Below are 24,377 nucleotides of genomic sequence, written 5' to 3'. Positions count from 1 at the left end.
TTATTTTTATTTTTATTTTTTTTGGGGGGTAGGGGGGGAGAAAAATACTTGAGTTTTTAAATCTCTGGGGTTTGTGTCTAAGCAGCAGGGCACGGAGAAAGCCTCTTGTGGATAGGGAAAAAGAAAGAGGAAAGGGAAAGGTTTTTATTTACAAGAACGGGAAGCTGTTTGCAGGACTTAGGGGCAAGAACAGGGTGGGGGGGAAGGGGAAAACCATCTCCCCATACCTGCTTCTAAATCCACGGCTGGGGTAGGATGGCACACGGCGGGGAGCGGTGGGGCCGCGATGGATCCAGCGTGCCGCTCAAATCTGGGCTATTTTTGGGGGTGGGGGGTGCGTGGAGCACCCCCATCCTCCGGCCGCGGTGCCCAGAGGGCGGCACTGTGACACCAGGCACGGCTGGCCCCACACAGCCCCGGGCTGGCCCCGCATCCCAGCGCATCCCGGGCGCTGCCGGCCGGGGGGCGGCGGGAGCCGGGCGGTGTTGCTGGGGAGAAGGGCTGTGATGAAATCGCTATATTAAGCACCATGACCTCATCGCTTCCCGCGCACCGGGAGCCGAGTCCCGCCGGGCGGGGAAGGAGGGATGCAGGAGAGGAGAGCTAGAGCTCGCAGGGATGCTCCTTCCCCTCTGCCCGAAGAGGGCTGCGCTCCCCGTGGAGCCACGCAGCTGGGGCCACCCCACCGCCCCGCTCTTCTCCCCCAGCTGCGGGATGAGGAAGCCCGGAGCAGTGGGTGCTCTTCCTCACAGCCTTGTATCCCGGGCCAGATTTACTGGCTGAGCTCTGGAGGAGGTGAGGGCATCCGAGAGCAATCCTCTGAACTGCCCTGGGTGCTGGTGCCTAGGCTGGGCATGGGCAGCAATACCAGCATGAGAAGGATGTTTTGTTTTCCAAGCACGCAAGAGTTATGGGTCCTCCGTTCTTCCCGTGTAGTTGGGGCAGCATCCCAGGCAGGTCCAGGGCTCCCCACAGAGCAGCAGCACAGCAGTTACTGCCAAAATCCTGCTCAGCCTTAGGAGATTCCCCCAGCCCAGGGGCAAACCCTCTGGCTTGGCCAGAGCTCTGGGCACTTGGTGGGTCTGTCCAGGTCTGTCCATCTCCCATAGCACAGCCCAGCACTGGTCAGAGAAATGCCATTGTGGTTTTCAAAACATTTGAAAACCCTTAAAAATCACCAGCAGCCCTGGGAGACATGATACTCCCAAGTCCACACCTCCTCTGAGACCAAAATCTTTAATTTGGCACCTCAGGGGACTGCCCCATGTGCTCAGCAACATTGAGCTGGGCAAAGTCAGAGCTCCCCAGAGTTGGAGGGGGTAGGACAAGTCTCACACTTATTAGCTCTCAGCTGAAGGGGCTGATGCTCAGCCATGCCAGAGGGATGCTCTGCAACAGGGTGGGAATGACGTCCCTGCCAGAGTCAGGCATCCCAGCAGAGGCCAAGCTTGGCAGCCTGCTCCTACTGCAACCTCCTGCAGAACCAGTGGTGCTTCCCCGGGACACTGCCTGAGCCCATTCTGGGCTGGGGAGGGCAGGAGAGCATCTCTGCTTTGTCTCCCCTACCAGCCCTCTCATTGCACTTGGCAGCACAGAACAGCCCTGCTGGAACACTGGAGTTTGCTTGCCCCACGTGTGAGAAGACAGAGGTGACAGTCACATTTCCCTTCCTCCCGTGCTCCTGGTGGTTCGCCCCTCCAGCGTCCCATCTCTGCCAGCAGCCTGTCTGCAAAAGCCAAGCCTCATCCTGGGGAATGGGGAGAAATCAGAGCCAGGGTTGGTGGTCGCTGGAACCAAACCACGTCTCAGCTGGGGAGAAAACCAGGCTCCCACCGAGGGTTTCAGCTTCCCTGTGAATACCCAAATTGCACTGGTGTTTGGCAGTGGTGGCAGGAGAACCGCTAGAGAGTGCAAGGAAAAGGAGCAAGGGCTGGAAAAGTTCAGATGTTGGTTTTCTAACCCCCACATCTCAATGTGTCAGAGAACTCAGCATGTTTTCTGCACTGAAAGAGCATCTGAACTTGCAGAGGGAAGAAAGAGAAGGACCTTGGGAGACAAGGGAACAAGTCAGAGCAGCCCTGGCTGTGCCTAGGAGCCCGTGGGTACTGTGCTCCCAGGGCTGGCAGCGCAGGCACTCGTCTGAGTTGTGCTGATTGAACCCCTTCCCCATCCCTGGCCCTTTTAGAGCCCTTACCATGGGGGATCTTAGCTGTGGGCAGTCCCTGAGCTGAACATCAGCCAGGTTTGGGATGAGGGTATCCCATCCTCATGACAGCATTGGACAGAGTGGCTCCACACAGCTCTACAGTCTGAGCTGAGCCTGTCCCCTTCCTGGCACTGGTGACATTCTGCAGGTCGGTGGCATCTGACTGCTGTCTAGAGCCCGAGAACCAAAATTGGTATTTCTGTGATGGATGGTGCAAGAACAATTAAGAGAGGCAAGGGGGGCATGCAGCATCACTGAACATGAGATTCACAGTCACATGGTGGCACCAAAAAGGGACTTACAGAAAAGCTGCAGCTTCACAGGGGCTGGGGGGAGCTCACCAAAGGGTGGGAGGTGATCAGCAGGAGCCCTGATGCAGTGTCAGGGAAAGAGTATGGGCTGAAAAAGAGGAATAAAGCAGAGTGTCACCCTGCTGCCCCCAACACTCCCTGCAGTGCTTGGATGGGGGCTGCTTCACACCCTGGGATGTTTCTGTCGTGTGGGGCCACACACTGACCCCAAGGGTTTCCAGCTCCCAGTGCTCCTGCTGTCCCCTGTGTGCAGCTCAGGGGCTGTTTGGAGCACAAGGGATGGGGCAAATCACCCACTAATTCCACAGTGCCTGGGGACATGAGGTGTTCGAACCCCTTCAGTGCCCGGACCTGATGTCTTCTCCCCCCCAGAAGCTTGCTCAGGGCTCTGTCCACTCTTCTCTCTGCCTGGGATGTGGCCGGCAGCCTTCTCACAGCTGCTGCTGGAAACTTGGGGCATTCTCTGGGTGACAGCAGCAGAGCTGTGGGTGCGCTGGTGGGTGCTGGAGCCCTTCAGAGCTGAGGGACCCGAGCTGGGGGAGGTTTAGCTTGGGAATGGCTGCAAAGTCCTGTGTGCAATGTCCGGGCAGTGCTTTGCTCAGTAGGGAAGGTCCGCATCCTCATCCCTCCTCCCCGGGGGGGGGACAGTGCACAGAGATCTTGCAGGGTGCTCACCCCGGGGCTCCGTGGGTGCTCCCTATGGCTCAGATGGGACCGGACCCTTCCGGGATGGCGGCGAAGCGCTGAAACCACCCCCGCACTTTGGAAAAGCCCTGCTCCCATCGGGGCTCTGGAGTCCAGCTGCAGACGTAAACAGCGAGACCCTTGCCCAGATACAAGCGCAGCAATGGGAAGAGGCTCCGCTGTTGTCAGGGCCAGGAGGAGCCGGCTCGGGTGCCGGGGAGAAGGCAGAGCGAGGCGGATTGGAGCCGGTGTCTCCGGGCGTGCCGGGGCTGCGCTGCCATCCTGCGCTTCCATCTGCGGCCCGGGCGCGGAGCAGTCTGCCTGGAGACACGCTCACGTGCCCGGGAATTAGGTCAGGTCTCGGTGGGGATTAGCGAGCAATGGTGGGTCCCGGGGCTTCACTGGGGCTGCCAGGAGCTGCTGCTAGGCAGGAAGGGTCGGGGAGTGAGGAGCGGCTTTGGGGGGCCTCACGCCGCTCCCCCCATCACCGCGGTGTGGATGCACAAGGAGAGAGAGAGAGCATCCTCATCCTCATCCCTGGGATGCCACAGGGGATCGGAGGCCCCCGAGGGCTTTGCTTTCCCCTGGCCAAGCTCATTCCATCAGGATGACTTTCCTCCCGAGCGTGAGGCGCCCCGGTGCCTGCGGCACTGCTTTTTATTTATACCTGCAGTGGAAATAAACCCCGTGTCGTCAGAGCCTGGTGAGAGGCATGAGCTCATCTCTTATATTTGGTGGTGATGAAAGAAGGGTAAATAAACGGCAGCAGCAGAGACATCCCTGCCAGACCCATCAGAAAGAACTGGGGGTGAGTTTTTGCCATCCCCTCCCATAGCTGCTGGGAAAACTGAGGAAGGGGATTGCCTTAGGGAAGGTGAGGTGGGGGAAGGCAGTCTCAGTGGGCACCCTCAAAGGGGATCGCAGCACCCCTACCCTGGCTGAGTGCAAGCCAAGGGTACGGCGGGGTGAAACCCAGCTGGGAGAGTGTTTGGGGCTGGCAGGAGCTCCTGTGCATGGGCAGGGGGTGTCCTGGCAGCTGCCAAGTCCCCAGCACAAGGTACCAGCAAGCTGGCTGGGAGATGTTACAACGATGCTGAGTCAAAGCTGGGAAATATTCCCTGATCTGGTGCACAGTTTCCCAGTAAAACCTCACTGTGAGATGCCCAGGAGCTTGAATGCCTGGTCAGTATCCGTGCAGATGGGAACATACAGCCCCCACAACTGGACAAGGACATCTCTCTGGCACCCACTGACAACTCATACTAAAAGGTCTGGAAGGGGTAGGGAAAATCCCAAGTCGGTATTTCAGTCAGCTACAGCATGGTTTGGGTGCTCCTCTGTCACAGGGACCACACACCTGAGAGCATCTCACTGCAGCAGCGCTCGGCGGCCAAGGTCCAGCTTAACCTGCTGGGAGAGGGGCCCTGGGTGCTGGGCAGGGTCTGCATCCTGTCACCCACGAGCTGCTCAGGGCTGTGGGAGCAGCTGTCACCTGTGGCCACATGCAGGGGACAGCTGGTTACCAGGACCCGCTCAAGCCTCTCCTCCAAAACAACCCCCACCTCCCCCGCAGCCCCTCCTGGCTAAACATCCTCCGCGTTTACCGAAACTCGGGGCTTACTCACGCCTCCCCGCCTGGCTGCAGCTCCGGGAGAGGTCCTGGAGTTTCCTGCCCAGCCTGACTCAGCCCAAAGCTCCAGCACCTTTCTGCCTCTGCTGGGATGTGGGCTCTGGAATCGCAGTGGGAGGAGGCTGGGAGTCTTTCCCTCTGGGCCAGCGGTCATCCCACGCACCCTGTCCCCAGACCCAAATTTATTCCTCCTTTTCACCCCTCCATGGGCAAGGCATGCTCACCGCTGGTCCCCGGATGCTTGCTCTGCCAGCAGGTCAGCAAGCAGGTTGTGTGTTGGAATGGGTTGGTATGGGGTCGAGGTTGGGGTTTTGGGGTGTTTTCCTTCTATTTATGGCAGGCAGATGGAATCCCTCCGTCATTCCTCCATCATTCCCCTGGGGAAAGGATGGGAACATCTGGAGAGCAGCAGGAGAGCATTGACTCATCCTGCAGCTTCATTAACTTCTTATAGCTGGTTATCATCTCCCTCAGATAAGAAGAGAGCAGCATCCGTGGGGTCAGGCCGGTGGTAATTGTCTGGGAAGGCTCTGGGGTTAACCCTTCCCCAGCTGCCGGCTGAGCCTCCCCGAGCAGCCGGGGCACAGCCGGTGCTGGGGAACAGCTCAGAGCAGCCCCCAGTTGTGCTCTCAGTCTGACGGGGAGCCCAGCTCACCAGGGCAGCTCCTGGGGCAGGAGAATGCTGCTGCATTTCCAGGAGGATGAGGACAACAGGCTAAATGGCTACTTCTAGTCGAGGTGCCACGGAGAACGGTGCCATCAGCAATCAGGCCCTGTCAGCACGGTGTGAATCCCCCCGGTCTCCCCATCACGCCTCTCTCTGGGTGTAAAGATGTTTTTGAATTTCGCTTTGAAACCGGCTGAGCCTTCTCTTTGAACAACCCCCAGGCTCATGCCTAACGAGGCAAACAAGCTAATTAGGCCACGGTGGAGCCCAGGGCTGATCGCCTGGGGCCAGCGCCCGGCAGCGGCCCCTTCCCTGCGCAGGAACAGCTTGTGGCTGCTCCCCTCAATCCGTGCCAGCATCCTTAAGGCGAGTGACAGGTCCCTGCAGAAACCCTCGTGGCGGATGGGAAGGGCTTTGGGGCTTGCTCGGTGCATTCCACTGATGGGGAAAGCTCTCTGCAATGCAATGAGGCCCTGGGACGCCCCAGCAGCATCCCTGGGTTTTAGCCATGCACTAAAGTGAGTATTCAGCCAAAAACAGGTGTTGGAGCATCTTGTGGGATGCCTGACCCCACTCTCCTCCACCTGCCCAGCTCGAGACAATGTGCCAGCTCACATCTCCAGGGCAAGTGCTAGCAAAAATGGGGAACTGACTGTCATGCCCCCACAAAGCCTGGCAAAAATAACCCTTCTGGCCAGCCAAGAAGGTCTAGAAGTGTGGCTGGGAGATGGGAGCATGAACACAGACCAGAATGGGGCCAGGGTGCAGCCGGCACAGCCCTGCCCACCTCCAGGATGCCAAGGGCAGAGCGGTCCATGGGACGACGCTGTGACTTTGTGGGGACAGAAGTTCTGGTGTGCCAGGAAGGCAGCACCCCATTTGTGCTGGGTCACTTTGGCCACGCTGGATGGCTGCCTACCCCAGCGTGGTGGCATCTGTCCCAGCTGTCCCCACACTGCCCTGGGACACAGTTCTCAGCCTTGCTCCTGACAATGAGGTAGCGTCTCCAACAGCTGGGTTAAAGGCTTTGCTTTGGGCATTGGCCAATCTGTTTTCTCTCCGTCTGGGAGCCAAATGGAAGGCACTGGCCATAAGGGACCCACTGCAGCTTGGTGTTCCCACGCAGGCAGACTGGCTCCCAGGCTGCCTGGTCCACAGCAGGGACACTCCAACGAGAGGAGATCAAGGTCAAGGTGCTCAACAACAGCTTTTCCCAGCTGTTCCCCATCCCAGCCCTGCTGAATGTGTGCCTCTAAGCCTTGCCCTAGGAAAGAGAGTTTCTCCCTTCTTTGGGGTTTATTGCCCCAGAAGGAAGCATAGCTGGAGTGGTTGGAGACTGTCGACATTTTCTGCTGGAAAATGCTGATCTGGGAGACGGAGCATCTCCCAAAAATGGCACCAATTTCACTGAAGCTGCATCTGGGCGAGGGGAGTGGAAGGGGGCTCAGAGCAGGGCAAGCCCACAGTCTTCTCTGTCACTCCAGGCCATTTGGGGCCTGACCCAGCATCTTTAAGAAAATAACAAATTTTATTTTCTTTTTTTAAATTAACCATTTCAAACCATCTCAAGTATGTTCACCTTTTTTATTATTCCCAACCTCCTGCACCCCTCACCCTCCAAATTCTCCAACAAGGAGAATTTCAAAACATTGCATTTGGGTCCAATTTGAATCAAAGCCAGATTTTGAAACCTTCAGATCTTTGCAAAAGGCACCATCACCCTCCAGACAGCCAGCACCCAGCCCAGCCAGGATGGGAGACCTCCAAGACAAACACATGAGGCAATAGCAAAGGATGCTGAAAGGCTTCTTCCCCCTGGAGAAGCAATTGGTGAAGACATTGGTGAAGCAATGTCCCTGTGCTGGCCTGGCCATGGGGCTCAGACAGACATATCCCACCCTCTGTCTTCTGACAGACCGTGGGACATTTCTGCTCCTAGCACTGCCTCTGTCTTGAGCCAGAGCTCCTGAGCCCAGGCTGTGTGGCCTCAGACCCCCTGTGTGCTTTCCCCCATTCCTGGAGCATCCTTCACCACCTCCCCAGGGCAGCCACCTTTCAGGGCTGGGAGAGGTGATGCCAATTGGGGCACATTCACAGCATTTCAGGGTCACTGGGGGTCACATGGGCCTTTAGCAACTTGAATTGCCTGGGAACCATAACCCCATTCCACAGATACATTTTCCAAGCAGTTCCTGCTGGGCTGGGTTTGGCACATGACACCTGGCCCTGAAAACTGGAAGGTTCCTGGGGCAGTTGCTCAGTTCTTCCCATGGTTCTATCCTGCAGTGGGATCCCGAGGAAAGGTGAGGCTCCCTGTGCCATGCACTGGATGTACAGTTTACTCAAAGCAGAGATGCTGCCTCGTGCTCCCCCTGGGCTCGTGCAACTCAGGGTCAGTGGAAATTGGGACAGGAATATTTTCTAGGGGAGTGGTGGCAGTGAAATCATGCACTGCCCCACTGGGGAGATGGGGGCATGGGCAAAGAGATCAGCCCCCATGTCTGGAGGAAGGCCCACAGGGATGGAAGAGCCCCAAGCTCTGTGCCAGAGGGGAAGAACCACATGCTCAGGATTCCCTCTGTCTGTCTCCCTGCAGATGCCTCAGCTGTGGACATGGACCTGTACGAGGCCCAGACACTGGCAGATGCCCTGAAGTGGTACCTCCAGGAGCTCCCCACACCCCTCATCCCTCCAGCTCTCTACAGTGACCTGGTCCACATGGCTCAGGGTAAGCACACATGGGCTCCCCCCACACCTGGGACCTCTGTGGGGCTGGAGAAACTTTGGAAGCCCATAGAAAGGCTTCCCAACACCTCCAGGGTGGCTCTGGCCCCATCCCCTGCCCAATGCTTCACTAAGGGCAGATTCTAAGAAGGGCCATTGGGAACACCACCTGTGCTGGAGCAGCACGGCAGCATTTGGGAGATGCTCTGGGAAAGAAGGGAGACCCAGGGGGCTGCTTTGCCCCCACCACAGCATGGTCTTTTCCCTCTGCAGTGCCCAGAGGAGGAGGTGCTGCCTGCCAGGACAGGCAGCTGCCAAGGCTGGGTGATGCTGGCCCCAGAAGAAAGCGTTATTATAATATTTTGGCTCTGCTGCCTGGGAATTTTTCCTGTAATCTCATTAACTTCTGGCTTTATATGGGCACAAAAAATTCTCAGCTTTTTCAGCTTAGTGCCATTAGGAAGTGCCTTTAGATCCCTGCAAGCTCTTGAGGCTCTGTACAAATGTATAAGACCATCAGGGTTTTGGTTTTACTTGATTTCCTTTCAAATAAACAGAGCAGAGCTCATACCCAGGTCAGCAGAGCCCACAGTCCATCCCAACAGTGAGCCTGGACCAAAACCCATTTCAAGTGAGTCCTCATAGACCTGCTCAAGCCCTCCCAGCCTGGGGGCCTGTGGGCATCACCAGGCACACAGGAAACCCTTGCCCACTGTGTTCAACAGGACCTGAACATCTTACTGCTTATGAAACCAGGATTTCTTTCCCTTCCACAGCAGCTCTCATCTCGCTGCCAGTTGCTGCAGTACCCTCCATCCCTGAGCATCACCTCCCCATCCTAAGCCAGATTAGTGCTTGGGCAGATCATATTCTTGGCTGCCTTAAGAGGCACTTAAAGATCACCTGTGGCCAGAACAGCGTGGCCTTTCCCTACCATGTGCTGTTGGGAAAAGGCCACGGGCTCTTTGTGGCCTCCAGCAAGGCAGGAGGGACGCACGGAGAAGGTGAGGGATAGCTCACACCCCATCCTCCCTGCCCTTCGCTGAGACACAGAGCCAGAAGAAATACCCCTGGGGCTGGTGGCACAGAGAAGCTGCCTTCCCCTCACCCGGCAGAGGAGAAATCAAAGGCTGCCTCCCTTCCAAGGATAAAAACGCAATTAGGAAGCAATTAGCTGGGTTGCCTCGTTAAGCAACTTCAAAGGAAAGCGCCTTTCCCTGCAGCCTGTGCTGCAGCGGGCTCTGCTCCTGGCACAACAGGGGCAGGAGGAGGAGGGGGCAGAACGGTGGAGAAACCAATGGGAAGAGGATTTCTCTGGGGCTTAAAAGAAAAAATTAAAATATAAGTCTTTGAGGAGACGGTGCTGGGTTTTGGCAGCCTGCCCTGCAAGGCTCCTCTGCCCTGCTTGAGGCTGAGAGCTGGGAAAGCAGTAAGATGACCACCTTCAAAAGGGAAAAACATCCCCAAATTCCCCCTTTGGCTGTGAGCCTTCTCCTGCAGAATCCTCTAGGAGCAAAAAGGTGCAAAAAAAGCAGGAATTGCGGCAGGGAGCCCTGGAGCAAAGCTAAACATCCCTCAGCAGCAGCTTGTGGGATACAAGTGCTCACCAACACCCCACTGCCAACACAGCTGGGTTGCAGCCCTGTTTTGGAGGGCATCCCAGACCCCTGCCCCTCTGGCTCTGATGCACCCTGGCCCCAAGGATGGATACTGGGAGGTGGCTGGGCATTGGCCAAGTCCTGGTGCAAAGAGCCACGGGGAGCTGAGTCAGCCCCCGGCCCAGCCGGGCTTTGAAGCTGGCTGAGAGCAGCCCAGCCCCGGGGACTTCCCTGTCCCCAGAAGATAAAAGGGCTGGGACGAGGCAGGAATGGAGGATGGCTGGAGAGTGGCTGTTTCCTGTGCCTGGGGCAGCATCGCAGTCCCAGGGTGCTGAGCTCACAGCTCACAAGACCAGGGAGCCCCGGCCAAAGCTGCCAGAGGGCACTGGGGACATGGTGGGAACTCGTGGGCTGTGGGCTGCTCAGGGCACCCGTGACATTGGTTTTGGCAGCACCTCTGTGATGTGCAATGCCATTAAGTGCCAGATTTTATTCATATGGGCGATGCAAGTATCACTGGAAGCAGCTGCAGCCCCGTCAGCCCTCCCTGTGCTGTGTTTCATGGGATGTGAGACCATGACGCAGGGGCTGCAGGAGCCTCACTGCAGCCCCACCTGCAGCCCAAATGCACATTCTTTTTTCTCCCTAAAAACCCTTTTCCCTCCCAGCTTGCTGTTTCTGCAGGGGAGGGCTGAGCCCTTAAATTCAGCAGATCTTCAAGCTGGTGCCCATTTTCCCACCTCTGCTTTGTTCTGCTTTTACTATGGCTTTGCTGTGCCCCAGGGCAAGGCTCTCACTGTTCTCCATTCCAGCAGCAGTGAGGGATTTTGAGGTGAAGCCCCTACCAAGTGAGCAGCTCAGCCCTCTGAACTCCCTCCCTGGATATGCTGACAGGGGGAATGTGCTAAAGGCACTTGACAACCTGATTTGGGGTGGTGTGAGTAAATGGGGCAGGCAAACCCCAGAAAGAAGTGGCCAAGACCCTGAAGAAATCATCTCTGTGGACCCTGGGATATCCACGAGTCCCATGGCTTATCTGGGAAGGGATGGGCTGCAAAGAAATCGTGGTGGGAGAGGTTGAGGTCAGGGGTTTTTTGGGTCTTTGGGGGGAGTAGAGAATGACCACAGTGTGCTGGTAGGTGCTGGACTCCCATGAGAGGCATGGGGATGCCCCTGACCTCCCAAACTGACCATTTTTCCCCTGTGTCCCCTCTGCTACAGAAACCCCAGGCCTGGAGGAGTGTGGCCAGCGAGCCAGAGCCCTGCTGGCCCCCCCAGCCCTGCCGCAGCCACAGGCACTGCTCCTGCGCCAGCTCGCCCGCCACTTCTGTCACCTCTGCCAGGCCAGCCACCGCAGCCGCCTCTCACCCCGAATCCTCGGGGAGCTCTTCGGGGAGCTGCTTCTGCGCCCTGTGGCAGCCAGGTGAGGTCCCCTGCCATGCATGGGACAGGGTGGGTGAGAGGAGGGTGCCCATGGACATGCTGTCCCAACCAAGCTGGTTTTGCTGTATGGCAGCCCACCAGTGCCCCAGGCACAGGGTTCTCCCAAGGGCGAGGCCAGATCTGGAAGCTGCCACTCCAGCTGTGATGCTCAGACATGACACCCGTTCCCAAAGTGACCAGGCACAATGCACACACGAGACTGGGATCCACAGCATTGCCTCAGTCCCATAGCAGATGCATTGGGGTAGCTGGCTGCTGTTCCAGGGAGTTGGGGGTCTCCAGGGAGGTTGAACTGCTGGTGTCCTCACACACCCCTCCTTCTCCTCTCAGCACCGAGGCAGGCCCTGAGCTCCGTGCAAGGATCCTCGAGTCCTTCATCATGGCCAGCGAGGTGGCAGAGCTGCCAACAGCTCCTGGTAAGAGACATCTGGCTGGAGGGGGACAGCGGGTGTGACATTCAGAGCAGTGATAGCTGCAAGTCATGGGGCAGTTTCAGTGGCTGGTGCAGTGATGAGAAGGTGCTTATGTCCCTGTGGCAGTGCCCAGGCTGTGCTGGCTTCCTGTCCCATTCCCCTCTCTCCTTTCTCCTCAGAGACACTGATTTGGGGGCATTTCCTTGCAGCCCCTCAGAAGGTTTGCAGCTGTTTTCTGGCTTCATGTCTCTGTCATTGCACTCTGGTCCCTGGGTTTGTGATGCAGACAGGTTCTGCTCCCCCACCTTGGGAGTTCGGTATGACTTGGGGGAGTCTTGCTGGGGGGCTCATGTGCAGCTTTTTTTGGAGAGCAGGGATCTGGATATAATCTTGGAGGGAAAAAAAATAGCAGCATGACCATAAAATGGCAGAATGGTACTTGCTACAGGATCCAATCAGAGTTTATGATTTTTGACTTGCATTTAGTCCACCTGTGTGCAGAATCACGCTGCATCACTGCTGCTTCCCCCACAGGGCATCCCCAGGGTGGGGATGAGGACAGGCACTTGCCCTCCACCTCTCCATGCATAGATAGCAGCCAGGAGAATGGTTTTTTCTGCAGATGTTAATGAACCTCACCCCAGGGCTGCAGTCCTGCCCCTTTCATTGCCAACAGCAGTGTTTGTCTCCAGCACCTCCTTGCTCTTTTGCTCTGCTGGCCACCTTCTCTTGCCATGTCCCTCTTGCTGGGTGGCAGCTTGTGATCCCATCAGTGTCCAAAACTGAAGCCCATGCTTCCTGTGCCCTCTGCAGTGCTCCAAGGATGGGGGGCAACCTGGACGGTTGGGGGTCCAAGGAGGGGGGTCCATCCAAGCAGGGATGGGAGGAAGAGAGGGTGCTCAGGAGAGCATAAACCTCAGACCCTGAGGACCACAGAGACCCATCCTTGTGGGATCCCATCTCCAGGCTTTCAGTGAGACCCATCTATTCCCCCACACCAAGCTGCCCAGATGCCTGAGAGACACAATTGCTTCCAGCCCTCCTGCTTGGAGATATATTGGCGCTGGCCCCAGTGAATCCTGTTGGTTTGTGATGTCTCTGGGTCCTTGTCACCACCCTGCCTCCCTGGGGGATGGCTAGGCCAGGCAGGATTACGACTCTTAATATTCCTCATAAATCAGCCCTTTCAGACCTGTCATCTCATTTATTGCTCTCCCCCAAGCTCTCACCCATGAGTTTGTCAGGATGCATCTGTCTCTTCCACCTGCTGATCCAGCTGATGGGCAGCTGCAGCCCAGCAGTCCCTGGGGTCACTGCTGCCGTCCCCAGACTTTGTAGTGTCATCGGTTGTCACCACCCTAAACTGAGGAGAGGGGCTGGGCAGGATCTTGAAGTTCTCATCCCCTTTCTGAGTCAAAATCTCCCCCGTGGTCATCCCACAAGTGTGGGGCAGGACACCTGGACTTGCTGTGTGACTTCAGGCAAGTCCTGCCACCTCCCCTCTCTTTGTACCTAAAAGTGAGGATATTATTACTTGGCTGTCATCACATTAGGATGTTGGGAAGCTTAATTAAATGCCTGCAAAGCGATTTTGAGAGCTGCAGATGAAAGGGGCTATATATAAAGTGCAAAGAATTATTATTAGCGGTGCGCTCCATGCCCTGGTCCTGCTCCCATCACCCTGGCCCCACTCCCCTGCATCCCGGCACCGGGATTATTTTTGTGCGTGTGTGGAGTTGTGGTTTTATAATTATACATGTAAAATAGCTATAAATACCCGGCAATAACACGGCGGCTGTGTGCGCATAGCACAGGAATAGGAGTCGGTAGCTGACATAAGGAAACCATGGTGTGACCTCATTCTGACTCAGATGTAAATATACCTCATGTGAGGGGGCAGCTGGGGGGCTTGGAGCTGCTTGGGGCTGCAGGGACAGCAGCCTCCCCAGCAGGGAGAGGTCTGAGCAGAGATCTGAAGCTGTCTGCTAATTCCAGGGAGGCTCCTGCAGGGCCAGGATCCTTCCTCTCCCATGTGTCCTGGTACCGACGGGGGAGTTTTTGAGTCTTGGATGTTAAAATCTTAAAGAATAAAAATGTAAATTATGGTATTCGGTTCCTGGAGGGGCTTCTCTGGGTGAACTTGCTGTTGTTGGGTTTGCAGTGTCCCTTCCTCTGGGCACTCCTGGGGGGGTCTCTTTAGCTGCCCATTTTATGAGCTGCAGAGGAGAAAATGGGTTTGTGATGGCTCCTGAAAGCTATTCCTAGGATGCAGAGCTGGTGTCATGCTGGAGGCACTGGTTTGCATAGAGCCATGCTCTGGTTTGCATAGGGCAATGCCACAGATCCGTGGGGAAGCTGACATCGAGCCTGGGGCCAAGTGACTGCATTCAGGCCACCTCACTGTGATCTCCAGCAAGTCCCCAGCACTGAGCAGACACCCCAGGGGGACATTTCTCAGCTCCATGGGCCCCAGAGTGGCATACAGAGCTCACAGCAGGATCCCTGTGTCTGGGAACGACTATTTCCCGAGCAGGGTGAGGGGGCAGGGGAAGGCAAAGGGAAGGAGTGATGCAAATACCAGCTCAGCTGAAGGAAGATGACTTCATCTCCTTTTCCTCTCCTGGTGCTATTTATAGTCACTTTAATTTACTCCCTTTTGCTTTATTATCTCTCCAACAAGCCGTTAGCCCTCAGACAGCAGGATGCCTTTACTCACCATGCAGCCAAAAGTTCTGGAAAAAACCCTCAACCCATCACCAAAAAAACCCAAAAGTGGGGGCAGGAGGCAGAGTAAGGCGGCAGAGCGCTTGGGCAGGAGCATCGCTGCCCTGTGACGTAGCTTTCTGAAAAAAACGAAGGGATTTTTGGCTCCTTTTGGAGAAAGGAGTGAGAACTGGGCAAGGAAGATGTCCACTTCCTCCTTCAGAGCAGTGGCTGGAGGGGACAGGACCGGTGGTGCCAGGGTTTCCTGCTCACCCTAGGACGAGGGCCACTGTTTTGCTGGGCTCTGCTGAGGCAGACACCTCCTGCTTCCCCCCAGGAGCCCCAGCCCTCCCTGCTTCACGTGGGGCAGTGGTTTCATGGCAGGAGATGGGGATCAGCACCACCCCACATGCCTTGAAAACACCTTCCCAACAAGAAGATTTAGCAGCCCTGGGCCATGGAGAAACTGAGGCACGGCCTCCCCATGGCATCACCTTTCCAGTGGCTTTAAAGCCAGTCCCTGGGAAGGTTGGTGCCCAGCCCCAAGCTGAGCTCTGTGGCACCCCATCCCCAGTGCTCAGCAGGGCTGCAGTGGTGGCAGTGGTGGGTGACAATCCCATGAACATGGGACGTGATGTGACACTCTGGGCACTTCCCAGCCCAAGCCCCATGCAGGCACCTCTGGGACAGCATCGACACTGAGCAGGACTGCTGTGTTAAGACAAATTAGAAGGATCTGGCTTTGAAGTTTTTAATTAACTTTTTCCCTGTTTGCTTTCTTCTGGATCCAAGGGAAAAGCCCAGCCTCCCGCTCTCCCCAGCTTGTGTGGCACGGGGGAGGTTGCAGACTCGGATGTGCAGGGGCTCAGGAGGGAGCAGGGGGCATTGCATTTAATCCAGCACAGAGGGTGCAGCTGGGAGCTGTGCCCAGGCACTGCCCTGCCTCCACAGGAACATCTCTGCACAGCCTCCCAGGTGGGAGAATGTGAACATCCTGGCACGCTGGCCACAGGGAACCTCAAATTTGCATTACACCTTGGTGTTTCATCCCCTCAGAGCTGCTGGAGTGGGTTTAAAATAGCCAGGAGAAAACCCAACCAAAACCCTGGGTGGAAAGCAGCGTGAAGAAGCCATGGCTGAGTGGTCCCCTGTGCCAAAACACCTCGTTCTGCCTCCCCAAATCTGCAAATAATACAGAGAAAACAAATTAACGCTGAGGAAGGGGAGGGAAAAGAGCCAGAGCTGAGCTAGCAACATGAGGTAGGGAGAGTGGCTAAAAATAACAGATCCCTGAAGGCATGGGGAAGAACATGACGGGGATCCACACTCCTGCCATCCCAAAAGGCAGCCTTGTGCCTTCCCAGCTGCTCCTCATACCACAGCCCTGCCCGGTGAATCCAGAGAGGGAAAAGCCTCCGAGAAGGGCGGCAGCAGGGAGGTGAGAGGTGCAGAGCTGTGCCACAGAGCCAGGAGTGATGCTCCCACCTTCAGCAGAGCATGGGGGTCCCCCAAGCACCCAGGGTGCCCAGCTGGGAGAGAGCTGCTGCCTGACCCACTTGCAGGCAGCCGGCGGGCAGTGGGATGCTGCTGGGAGACCCCAGGGGTGCTGCATCCGCAGCTAATTTTAGCCTGTGTTCAATTAATCATGGAACGGGAGGGGATCGCAGCAAGCTCAGCCTTTGCCAGTGCCTCCCCCAGCTCCCCTTTCCACCCCGTGTGTGCTGCTGCAGGGCTTGGAGGAGCAGGGGCCAGGCATTCCCTGATCCTGCAGGTTTGGACTAAGGAACTAGGAGCGATTCTGTGCCAAAGTCCTCTTCCTCCAATCAGCTTTAAAAGGCTGGGGCAGCCCTGGGAAGGATGTTATCTCCTCATGCCTCAGTTTCCCCCCTGTGGCTGGCACTGGTGACCTTTGCTGTGGAATTTCTCAGGGTGCCTGTATAGCTCTGAGCAGGCACTTTCCTGGCGTGCCAGAGCTCTGGAATGCCTCCCTGGGATGGGGAGCTGTGACCCCCAGCAAAGGATGTCTCAGCCAGCCCAGACCTCTACTGCATGCCCTAATGGCAGCCCCTTTCCTGGGACTCAGCAGCTCTGGGCAGGAACAGCTGCATTGCTTGGAGACAGGCAGCTTTCCTAGCACAAAGGAGAGAGCCTAGCAATGTTTTTGGGGTACAGCATGAGAGCCCTGTAGTCCTGCTCTCCCCACAGCCCAGCTTCACTGGTCCCCACATCAAAAGCACAGCACAGCCCAGCCCTCCCCCGTGACAGAGGGAATGGTTCCTTACGGAAACAGAGCTCGGCTGGGATTGAAACCCTTTTCCTGCCTGCACTGCATGGCCAGAGCTGATAAGGCCTGGATAACCCCAAGCATTGTATGTTCTGCCGGCCCATGACCCGCCAGCATGAGAGGAAATGCTGCTGCTCGGCCAGCCAGGATTCAGGAGGAGATTGTGTGCTGGTGGTGGGGTGCTGGAGAGCCCTGCTGCCTGGCCAGCCTGCTTTCCCTTTGGCCAGCATCTGAAGCTTTGGGATAGCTCGGTCAGACCGTCACTGGTGCCAGCCCAGGTTGCTGTGTCAGCACACGCTGGCCCAGCTCTCGGCTATATGGTCATGAAAGAAAGCTGCCAGCTTGGCACCCTCTCGGGATGGAGCTTTGAACCTGGGACACCTCTGCTTGTTCCACAGGGCAGCTCCCAGAGGCCAGACTGGCTGAGCAAAACCTTGCCAACCCAGAGGGAGCCACCAGCTTTTCTGTCCCACAGTGGTCAGGGCTGGCTCACTCCCTGTGCCGGCGGCTGGCCAAGCCAGACTGCGGGAATGTGTGTGCCAGTGCGCGTGTCCTCCCGGCTCCTGCCCTCTGACGCTGTCTGGGCTGGCGTCACCCTTTCTGCTGCAGTGGCTCTGGCTAAACACCATGGGAATCCTCACAAAAGATGGCAAGGGTGACAAAGTGCCAGCCACACCGCCAGCCACAGCCAATTGTCCAGCTTGGCACCAAAGCCAGGAGCATCTTCTACTGTGCAGTGGCATTTCCATCCCCTGCTTTCTGCCTGGCAGTGGGTCCCCCCGCTGCCCTTTCAGCCAGGTGCCGGAAAAGGGCAATGCTTCCCATGGGGAATTTCATGCTGGAGTAGGGAAGCTGATCCCACTGTGATCCCACCAGCACTCCTGGACCCTGCCTCTCTCTCGAGGACGCCATCTCTGCTCCAAAGGGGTGGGAGGAGGCAGGCTACTCAACACAGACATATGAGCAACTCTGGGGAAAGGCAGGATTTGTGCTTCCAGGAGGGAAAATGAGTCACAGGGGGATGACAGGGCTGTGCCAGCAGCGGAGCGCGGGACTGGGGTAAGCGGTGGCTGTCGGCTGCTATCCGGGAGGTCAGGCAGAAATGCTCTTACAGGCCTTGCCTGGCTTTAAAATCTATTAACGTCATTTTGCTGTTCGAGCCGAGAGCCGCACAGGCAGCAGAAACGTTCGGGCATGGCTCAGATCAGAGCAGGATTTCAATTACAGTAATCAAAGGTGACACAGATAAGAAACCCCTGGTCTATGGAGCCACGACAGCTGTCCTCTGGCTCCAACCGGCACCCATCCAGAGCAGCTCCATCAAAATCACTGAAGTGGTACTAGGGTAAAATTGGATTGGAATCCATTTTCATCTGCCGTGGTGGAAAATGCTTTCCCTGCACTCCTTGGGGAGGAAAACCACCTTCTCAGGGACAGCAAGGAAGGAAGGTGCCAGGCATGGAGGAGGGGACAATGTCCCCAGCAACAGCACTGATGGCTGTTTTTGGATGATGGAGGCAGCAGAAGGAACAGCTGGGATGCTGGAGCATCAAGGCTCTGCCTCCTGCTTTTCCCTCTCCATTTCAGCCTAGCCCCACAGTGACTGTCGTGGGTGAGGCAGGGATGTGCTCAGCTCTGTGTCAGGCTCCCTGGAGGAATGGGCATCCCTCTGAGCCCCGTCTGTGGCCAGAGCATCCCAGGATGTGTTGCAGGATGGATCCCCAGCCAAGGAAAATCTGGGGAGAGGGTTAGGAGGTTGGAGGAGAAGACCCCAAGGGGCAGGAGCTGGCACTCTTCTCTCATCCTTGGAAATGGCAAGGGGATGCACAGGGAAAGCTGCCTCCTGCTCCTGCCTCTGCCACCACTTGCATGTGCCCCTAGTCAATTGTCCCCGCTGCTTTTGTGACTTTTTGCAAATCTTTTGGATGTTAGCAGGGCATCCTTCCCTCTGCCTCCCTCACCCCCCTTTGGGCTCCCACTCCAAGGAGCCAGTGGTGCCCACTGCCACAGCCTGGTGGGACCCTGTTTGCAGCCAGGCCATGGGGGCATCCCTGGGTCCCATGCACACAAGGGGTCCTTTCTGCCCCTGCCCCTGAACGTCAGGATCTTGTCAAAACACAGCATCTCTTTCTGTGCCCACTGGCCCCACTCCAGCCTGGCCAGGTGTCAACTGCCCGGCCGCAGCGTGTCCCCCCCGGAGCTCCGCCGGGGGCAGGAGCCCTCTCCCAAACACTGGAGATCTGTGCGGGGCGGCGGGGCTGAATGGCAGGTCTGTGTTGCCGGGAATGCCGGGGGGCGGGGGAGGGAAGTTGAGCCGCTTGTTTCATCTGTTTACCTGGAAGTGGAGATCACGGCCAGGCCCAGCTGCCGCAGTGGCGGTACTTTCATGCCAGCGCTAACGGGATGGGGAGTGCCGTGCTGCAGCCGACCCCGAGCAGCCTGCGGCATGACAACGATGGGGACACAGCAGGGACTTGGCAGGGCTCTCCTCCCTCCGTGTGCCTGCACAGTGCTGAACCCTCCTGCTCGCTGCAGCTGGAGAGCCGGAGCCTAGGCAGGGAAGTGGAGATGACCCCAAGCCATCACAGAGGTGGGTGATACTGCAGGTCATCCTTTGTCCTGCAGGATCACTATGTCCCAAGGCTCTACAGAGTCCCCCTGCTCGTGTCCCCATCCTGGCTGTGTTCCTCATACAGTTGGCAGTCTCCATCCCGGCTGCACATCCCTGTCCCATCCACAGCTCTCTGTACAGGCTGTGGGGTCCCACACTGGCTGTGGATGCCTGTACCAGCCCCATCCCTGTGTGGGTTGTGCATCCCTGCACTGGCTGTCCCCCTGTACCAGCAGCAACCCCATGGGAGCCACTTAGCAGCTCTGGGAGAGAGGGGCCACCCATGCAAGCGCCGGGTTTTGTCCTTTCGTGAGGCAGGACTGACAGCCACACATAAGCTGCTGGGGAGAGAAGGGGGATGATAGCATCTTCGTCAGCGCCTGGATGCACAGGGATTAATGAAGCTGGCTCGCCTTCCCCAGGATTCAGGTTGCCTTATCTGTGTCTATCTGTTCTTACCCAGGCACTGCTAGAGCTGCTCTCGATGTGAACAGCTAATCCCAGAGGCTGGCAGATAGGGCAGGGACCGCTGCCTCCACCCACACCCTGCCCCTGCCCGCAGGGCCAGGGGAGCTGGGCCATGACCTGTCCTGCCCCAGGCCAGATGATGCTGGAGATAACCAGAGACACAGGGCAAAGGCAGGCACTGGCATTGCCTCTGATCCTGATTTTGAGGCCTCTTCACCTTCCAGTTCTCCCTTCCAGGCCTCCCAGAAAAGCTGTGTCTGCCCTGTTCATCTCTATTCATCTTTCAACTCAAAAAAGTTACTGCCCCATGGAACTGTCCCTGGGAACTTATGGCCACTCTTTGGTTAAGTAGATTTCTCCATCTTTTGGATACTTCTGGCACTTGGGGAGGGTTGCAGGTGGTGAAGAGGCTGGGGTACCCTCAGAGGCTGGCACCTCACTGAGCAGCCTGGCACCATGTCATGCTCAGGAGAGAGGGAGCAAGGGCTAGATCATTTCACCTTACACCACACAGATGTGGCTGCCACATCCCTGGCCCTTCCCAAGTACCTGGAGGACCCACAAGCCCTGACTGCCCATCCCTGGTACCATCAGGAGAGTGTCTTCCCTCTGGCTTCTGGCACTTCTTTCTCCATTCTGTGTTGGCTCTTCATACCCTGGGACAGGAGGAGCATCCGAGGCCGTGCTTCGGCACCATCCCAAATTTCCGACCTGGCGTGCACAGTGCCATGGCAACACTTCATTTTTTCAGCTGCTTCCCTGTTTTATTTGCAATTGGGCTGTCTCACTGGGTGATGGTGATCACAGGGGCTATTTGGGCAGGGTTCAGCATGCTGCTGTGCAAGCAGCTTGTAGCACGGTGCCTCGTGGTGGCCTGCCCTGCCATGTGCCCCACGCCTCACATGGCTCTGATTCTCCCTAGCCACAGTGCAGAGGGGGAAACATCACCTGGGCTTGGGAGCGACTGCTCAGCTCTGCACACTTCAAAGTTGCCCTGGGACCTCAAAGCTGCCCATTTCCCATGGGCTGTATAGCTCCAGGTACCACAGACATGGGCTCTTCAGACTGATGTCCCCAAGGCCACCAATGCCACAAGAGTTCTGTGTCTGTGACAAAATGGTGCTGAGCATGGTGAAGTGGGTGCCCAGCATGGCTGGCACTACTCTTGCTCCCACAACAGTCCCTTCCCGTGTTCCCAGCCTGTGGCTCCTCCAGAGCATCTTTCCTGTTATCTCCTGACCCTGCTATGGTGGGGTTTAAAACTATAAGGGGGGTGGCCTGGAGTAGGCTTTGTAAAATACCAGTGGGGAACCACAGCAAAGGAAAGCATGCCAGGGGGGAGAATGGGGTCAGGAGAGCACAAGCCCCCAGGACCCCTGTGTGAACAGGGATTGGAGGTCAGTGACAGAAGTTTGGTAATGCAGAGACCACAATCAAGAGCTGGCCCTGACCAAACAGCCTCCCTGGGCAGTTTCAGGAACAGTCACAACCACTGAGTGGCTGAAGGAAGTTCTGCTCTGCAGCTTCTGACAGCTGCTTCTGCAAGAGCCTTAAATTGAACACTGGGAGTGTTTCAGAAAGAGAAACCTGAGTGTTTTAGGGACCAGAACAATTCAAAGGATCCTAGACAAATTCACAAGCCATCAGTCTTGACAGGAATCTGGTTTTTTCAGCAAGACAAAAGTCTTTGTCCAAGTCATTTCCACCTAGCTTTTAGTGGGATTAGAATTGCAGTGTCCTGTGCTGGCAGGCATGCTCCAGGCCAAGCACAGTCAGCCCCTGAAATCACTTTGTGCAGGCCCCAGAGTCCATCTCAGCATCCTGGCACTTGCTGCTGCCATCACTTCCAATTTGGACCTGCTCATGGCAGAGACCAATATAGAAGCACTTTGCAGGATGGCACTTCCCCTCCCCAGGGAGCCAACGCTAGCACTTTGCTCTTGCTGCTCACCAGCTCCAACGAAGACTGAGTAGCTTGAATTACTTTTTTCCAAGAAAGGTGGATTTGGTTTGCAGAAAGATAAGGACTGAGGAACAGTTGTTCTGCCCTGTTGAGCCTTTCTGCCATCTGGAACAGCTTTTGGTTTCCTTCTGGATACCTCTTCCATGAGATGGCAGAAAAGGGAGAGGGGCAAGGACATCACTAGGACCCCCAAGGAGAGTAAGGATGAAGAGATGGAGTCAGGGGACACACAGGTCTGTCTCTATGGGCCCTCTTCACAGGGGTGGGTGAAAGTCAGCCCAGGCAAGTGGAGAGCTGGTTTAGGGAAGGGCCTGGAACAAATCTCACTGTGGAAGGTTGTAGAAGCCCACAGTCAGCCTGCCCATGGCACGTGCCCACTCTGCCAGTCCCCTTGCCAGGGTGGTGGCCATGAGATCCTGCAGCTGCTGCTTCTCACTCCACATTCTCCAGCCCAGGGATGGAGAAAACCTCATTGTCTCCATCTTCCCTCTTTTCTTCCTGAGGAAAAACAAAAGCAACGTCATCACATCAGGGCTGGATTACTCAGTGACTGAAGACAGGAGAGCACTTCCAAGGCAGTGGGCACTGCTAACCCCAGGCTAGAAACCCTAGCTGAGGTTTCTAGTGTCTGGTAAGGAGTTGGTGCTCCTGCAGGTTTATCCTCAGTAAAGCCATAAAAAATGTATCCCATTCCTCCAATTGCCTGTTCTTACAAAAACTGGGGCAGAACTGGGTCTCTTGGACATGATCCTCCTCACAGTTGGAATACACCCCATAGAGTTTTTCCAGGGACCGGACACCAGCTCCTGTTGGCCCTGCATGGCTCTGAGCCACATGTCCATGCCACATATTGGAGTCCTCGGGTCCCTCCAAAGTGCTCTGTGCCAAACACTTCCTGTGTGGTGGATTTGATTTGGTGTCTTTGAGGTTGACACTCAGCTCAGGACCATGCTGCCACTGCCCAGGCAGCCTGTGCTGTCCTCAGCATCCAGTGCTTGAAACCACAACCTCATGGTGAGCATCCTCCCCGGAGAGGCTGCTCTCTGCAATTAATCCGGGCATGGTTTATGCTAACGACTCTCCCCACTTTAAATTATAAATGGCCCTTGGCATGTGTGCACACAAACACACGTGTGTGCGCAGAGATCCTTTAAGGCCATCATTAGCTGTAATTAGCGGGATCTGTCACTCATCTTTGGCAGTTAACGATGAGCCCTGAGTCAGAGGAATCCAGCGGCAGATAAAATAAACACGATTTCAAACAGTTTGGAAATAACAAGCCCTCATTAATCAGACAAGCCCCAAAGGGAAACGCTTGGAAAAGTAGCAGCTTCTTTGCCATTGCTGAGAGTGGGGCTGGGTGGGCACCAGGACAGCCCCTGTGCTCCCCAAACCCCCGCTCCAGTGGGAATGGGAGGCAGGATATTCTCTCTTGGCTGACTTCATGGCAGGACTGAGGTGACAGAGCCAATCAACTTGGGCAAAAACCTGAACACTGGCAAAACCCACCCCAAAAGGGCTCCTGCATGGCCCTTCTCTGGGTGAAAGCAGCTGAGGCATTACCTGGCCCTGAGGTGCAGGTGGGGATGATGCTGGTGCAGGGCTCAGCTCTGGGGAGAGATGAAGCAGCTCTGGGGCACCACATCCTACAGCCATCACTCACCCCAAAAGCTTGAAGGTTGTGTGGACGGGAGCATCCCCAGGATCCAGCAGCACAGAGGGAAGAGGATTTGGGGAAGGGACTGGTACAAGGGATGTTTCCTAGGGAGAAGGGGAACTGGGGAGACTTCTAGCTGTCACAGCTGCAGCTAAATTACAGCAAATAGGAGGGGAATGGGACACATGAGGCTGGTTTATATTACAAAGGAGCAGTCCATCATGGGGTATTTAAAATAATCCGCTTAGATGCACAGTAGCAGATTTGGAGTGCTAAGGGAATTGAAGGCGCTGTGGCTTTGCAAGACTGGATCAGATCTAGTTAAGATGCCACTTAGGACAGTACATCCCATCCTGCCTCGCTGCCCCAGGGGACAGGCACAGCACCTGCAGCCCCTGCAAGGCCACTCCCATCCCACCAGGGAGGCGCCCAAGGTGACACTGGCCACATCTGGATGGGTGACAATATCCTGCGGCAGCTCCTTGGGACTGGCGACAGGTTTGGGCAGCATAGCCACAGTCTGGGTTAGGCACAGGACAGGGGATTCCCATGAGGGGTCAAGCCTTTGGACTGGTGGAGGAGGTGTAACTGGTGCTTGGGGTCCAGGGGCACCTTCATGCTGAACACAGGTGCCTGGTAAAGAGCTGGGACCAGGGGATGCTGAAGAGAGAGCTGTACCCACACTGCCAGGGGTGGGAACCTCTTCTAAGGGAATCCATGTGGCATTTCCTGCTCAGCTGGGGCCGGGAACAGGGACCTGGTGTGGGGTCCTGGTAGGCCTGGACCAGGTGCTTCAGGGGAAGAGCTGAAGCTGCTCTGCCTTTCCACAGCCTTGCAAGCCCCCCAGCATGGCCAGTGGGGTGGCTCCTAATGCCACAAGCTAGAGGGTCTTCTGCTGGTGTCTGGGCTCAGTCTGGGATCTGTGTGAGTAGGAACATGGACTGTCTGAGCATCCCTGAGCATCCTCACACTGCTCCTCTAAGCCAGGCTGAAAGCTCAGCCACAGGGAAGCCAA

The 24,377-nt window shown here is 56.5% G+C and overlaps 1 protein-coding gene and 1 long non-coding RNA gene across 2 annotated transcripts in view; one reads left to right on the top strand and one right to left on the bottom strand.

Moving 5' to 3' along the window:
- Positions 1 to 24,377, top strand: part of PIK3R3 (phosphoinositide-3-kinase regulatory subunit 3) — a 78,033-nt gene that overhangs the window by 6,005 nt on the left and 47,651 nt on the right. The window contains exons 5-7 of the mRNA XM_086901528.1: positions 8,095 to 8,226; positions 11,042 to 11,243; positions 11,594 to 11,679. Coding sequence (XP_086757654.1) covers positions 8,095 to 8,226; positions 11,042 to 11,243; positions 11,594 to 11,679 — 420 coding nt within the window. The remainder of the gene's footprint in view (positions 1 to 8,094; positions 8,227 to 11,041; positions 11,244 to 11,593; positions 11,680 to 24,377) is intronic.
- On the bottom strand, positions 394 to 5,680 carry LOC147651718 (uncharacterized). The gene is made up of 3 exons (XR_015290349.1): positions 5,487 to 5,680; positions 4,827 to 4,931; positions 394 to 3,868 (listed from the first exon to the last, which is right to left on the bottom strand). It is a non-coding gene; the product is annotated as an uncharacterized LOC147651718 (long non-coding RNA).

The sequence above is a fragment of the Cyanistes caeruleus genome, chromosome 9 (assembly GCF_971803275.1).
Source record: "Cyanistes caeruleus chromosome 9, bCyaCae1.hap1.1, whole genome shotgun sequence".
Classification (NCBI taxonomy): domain Eukaryota; kingdom Metazoa; phylum Chordata; class Aves; order Passeriformes; family Paridae; genus Cyanistes; species Cyanistes caeruleus.
This window is presented reverse-complemented; position numbering and strand designations above follow the sequence as displayed.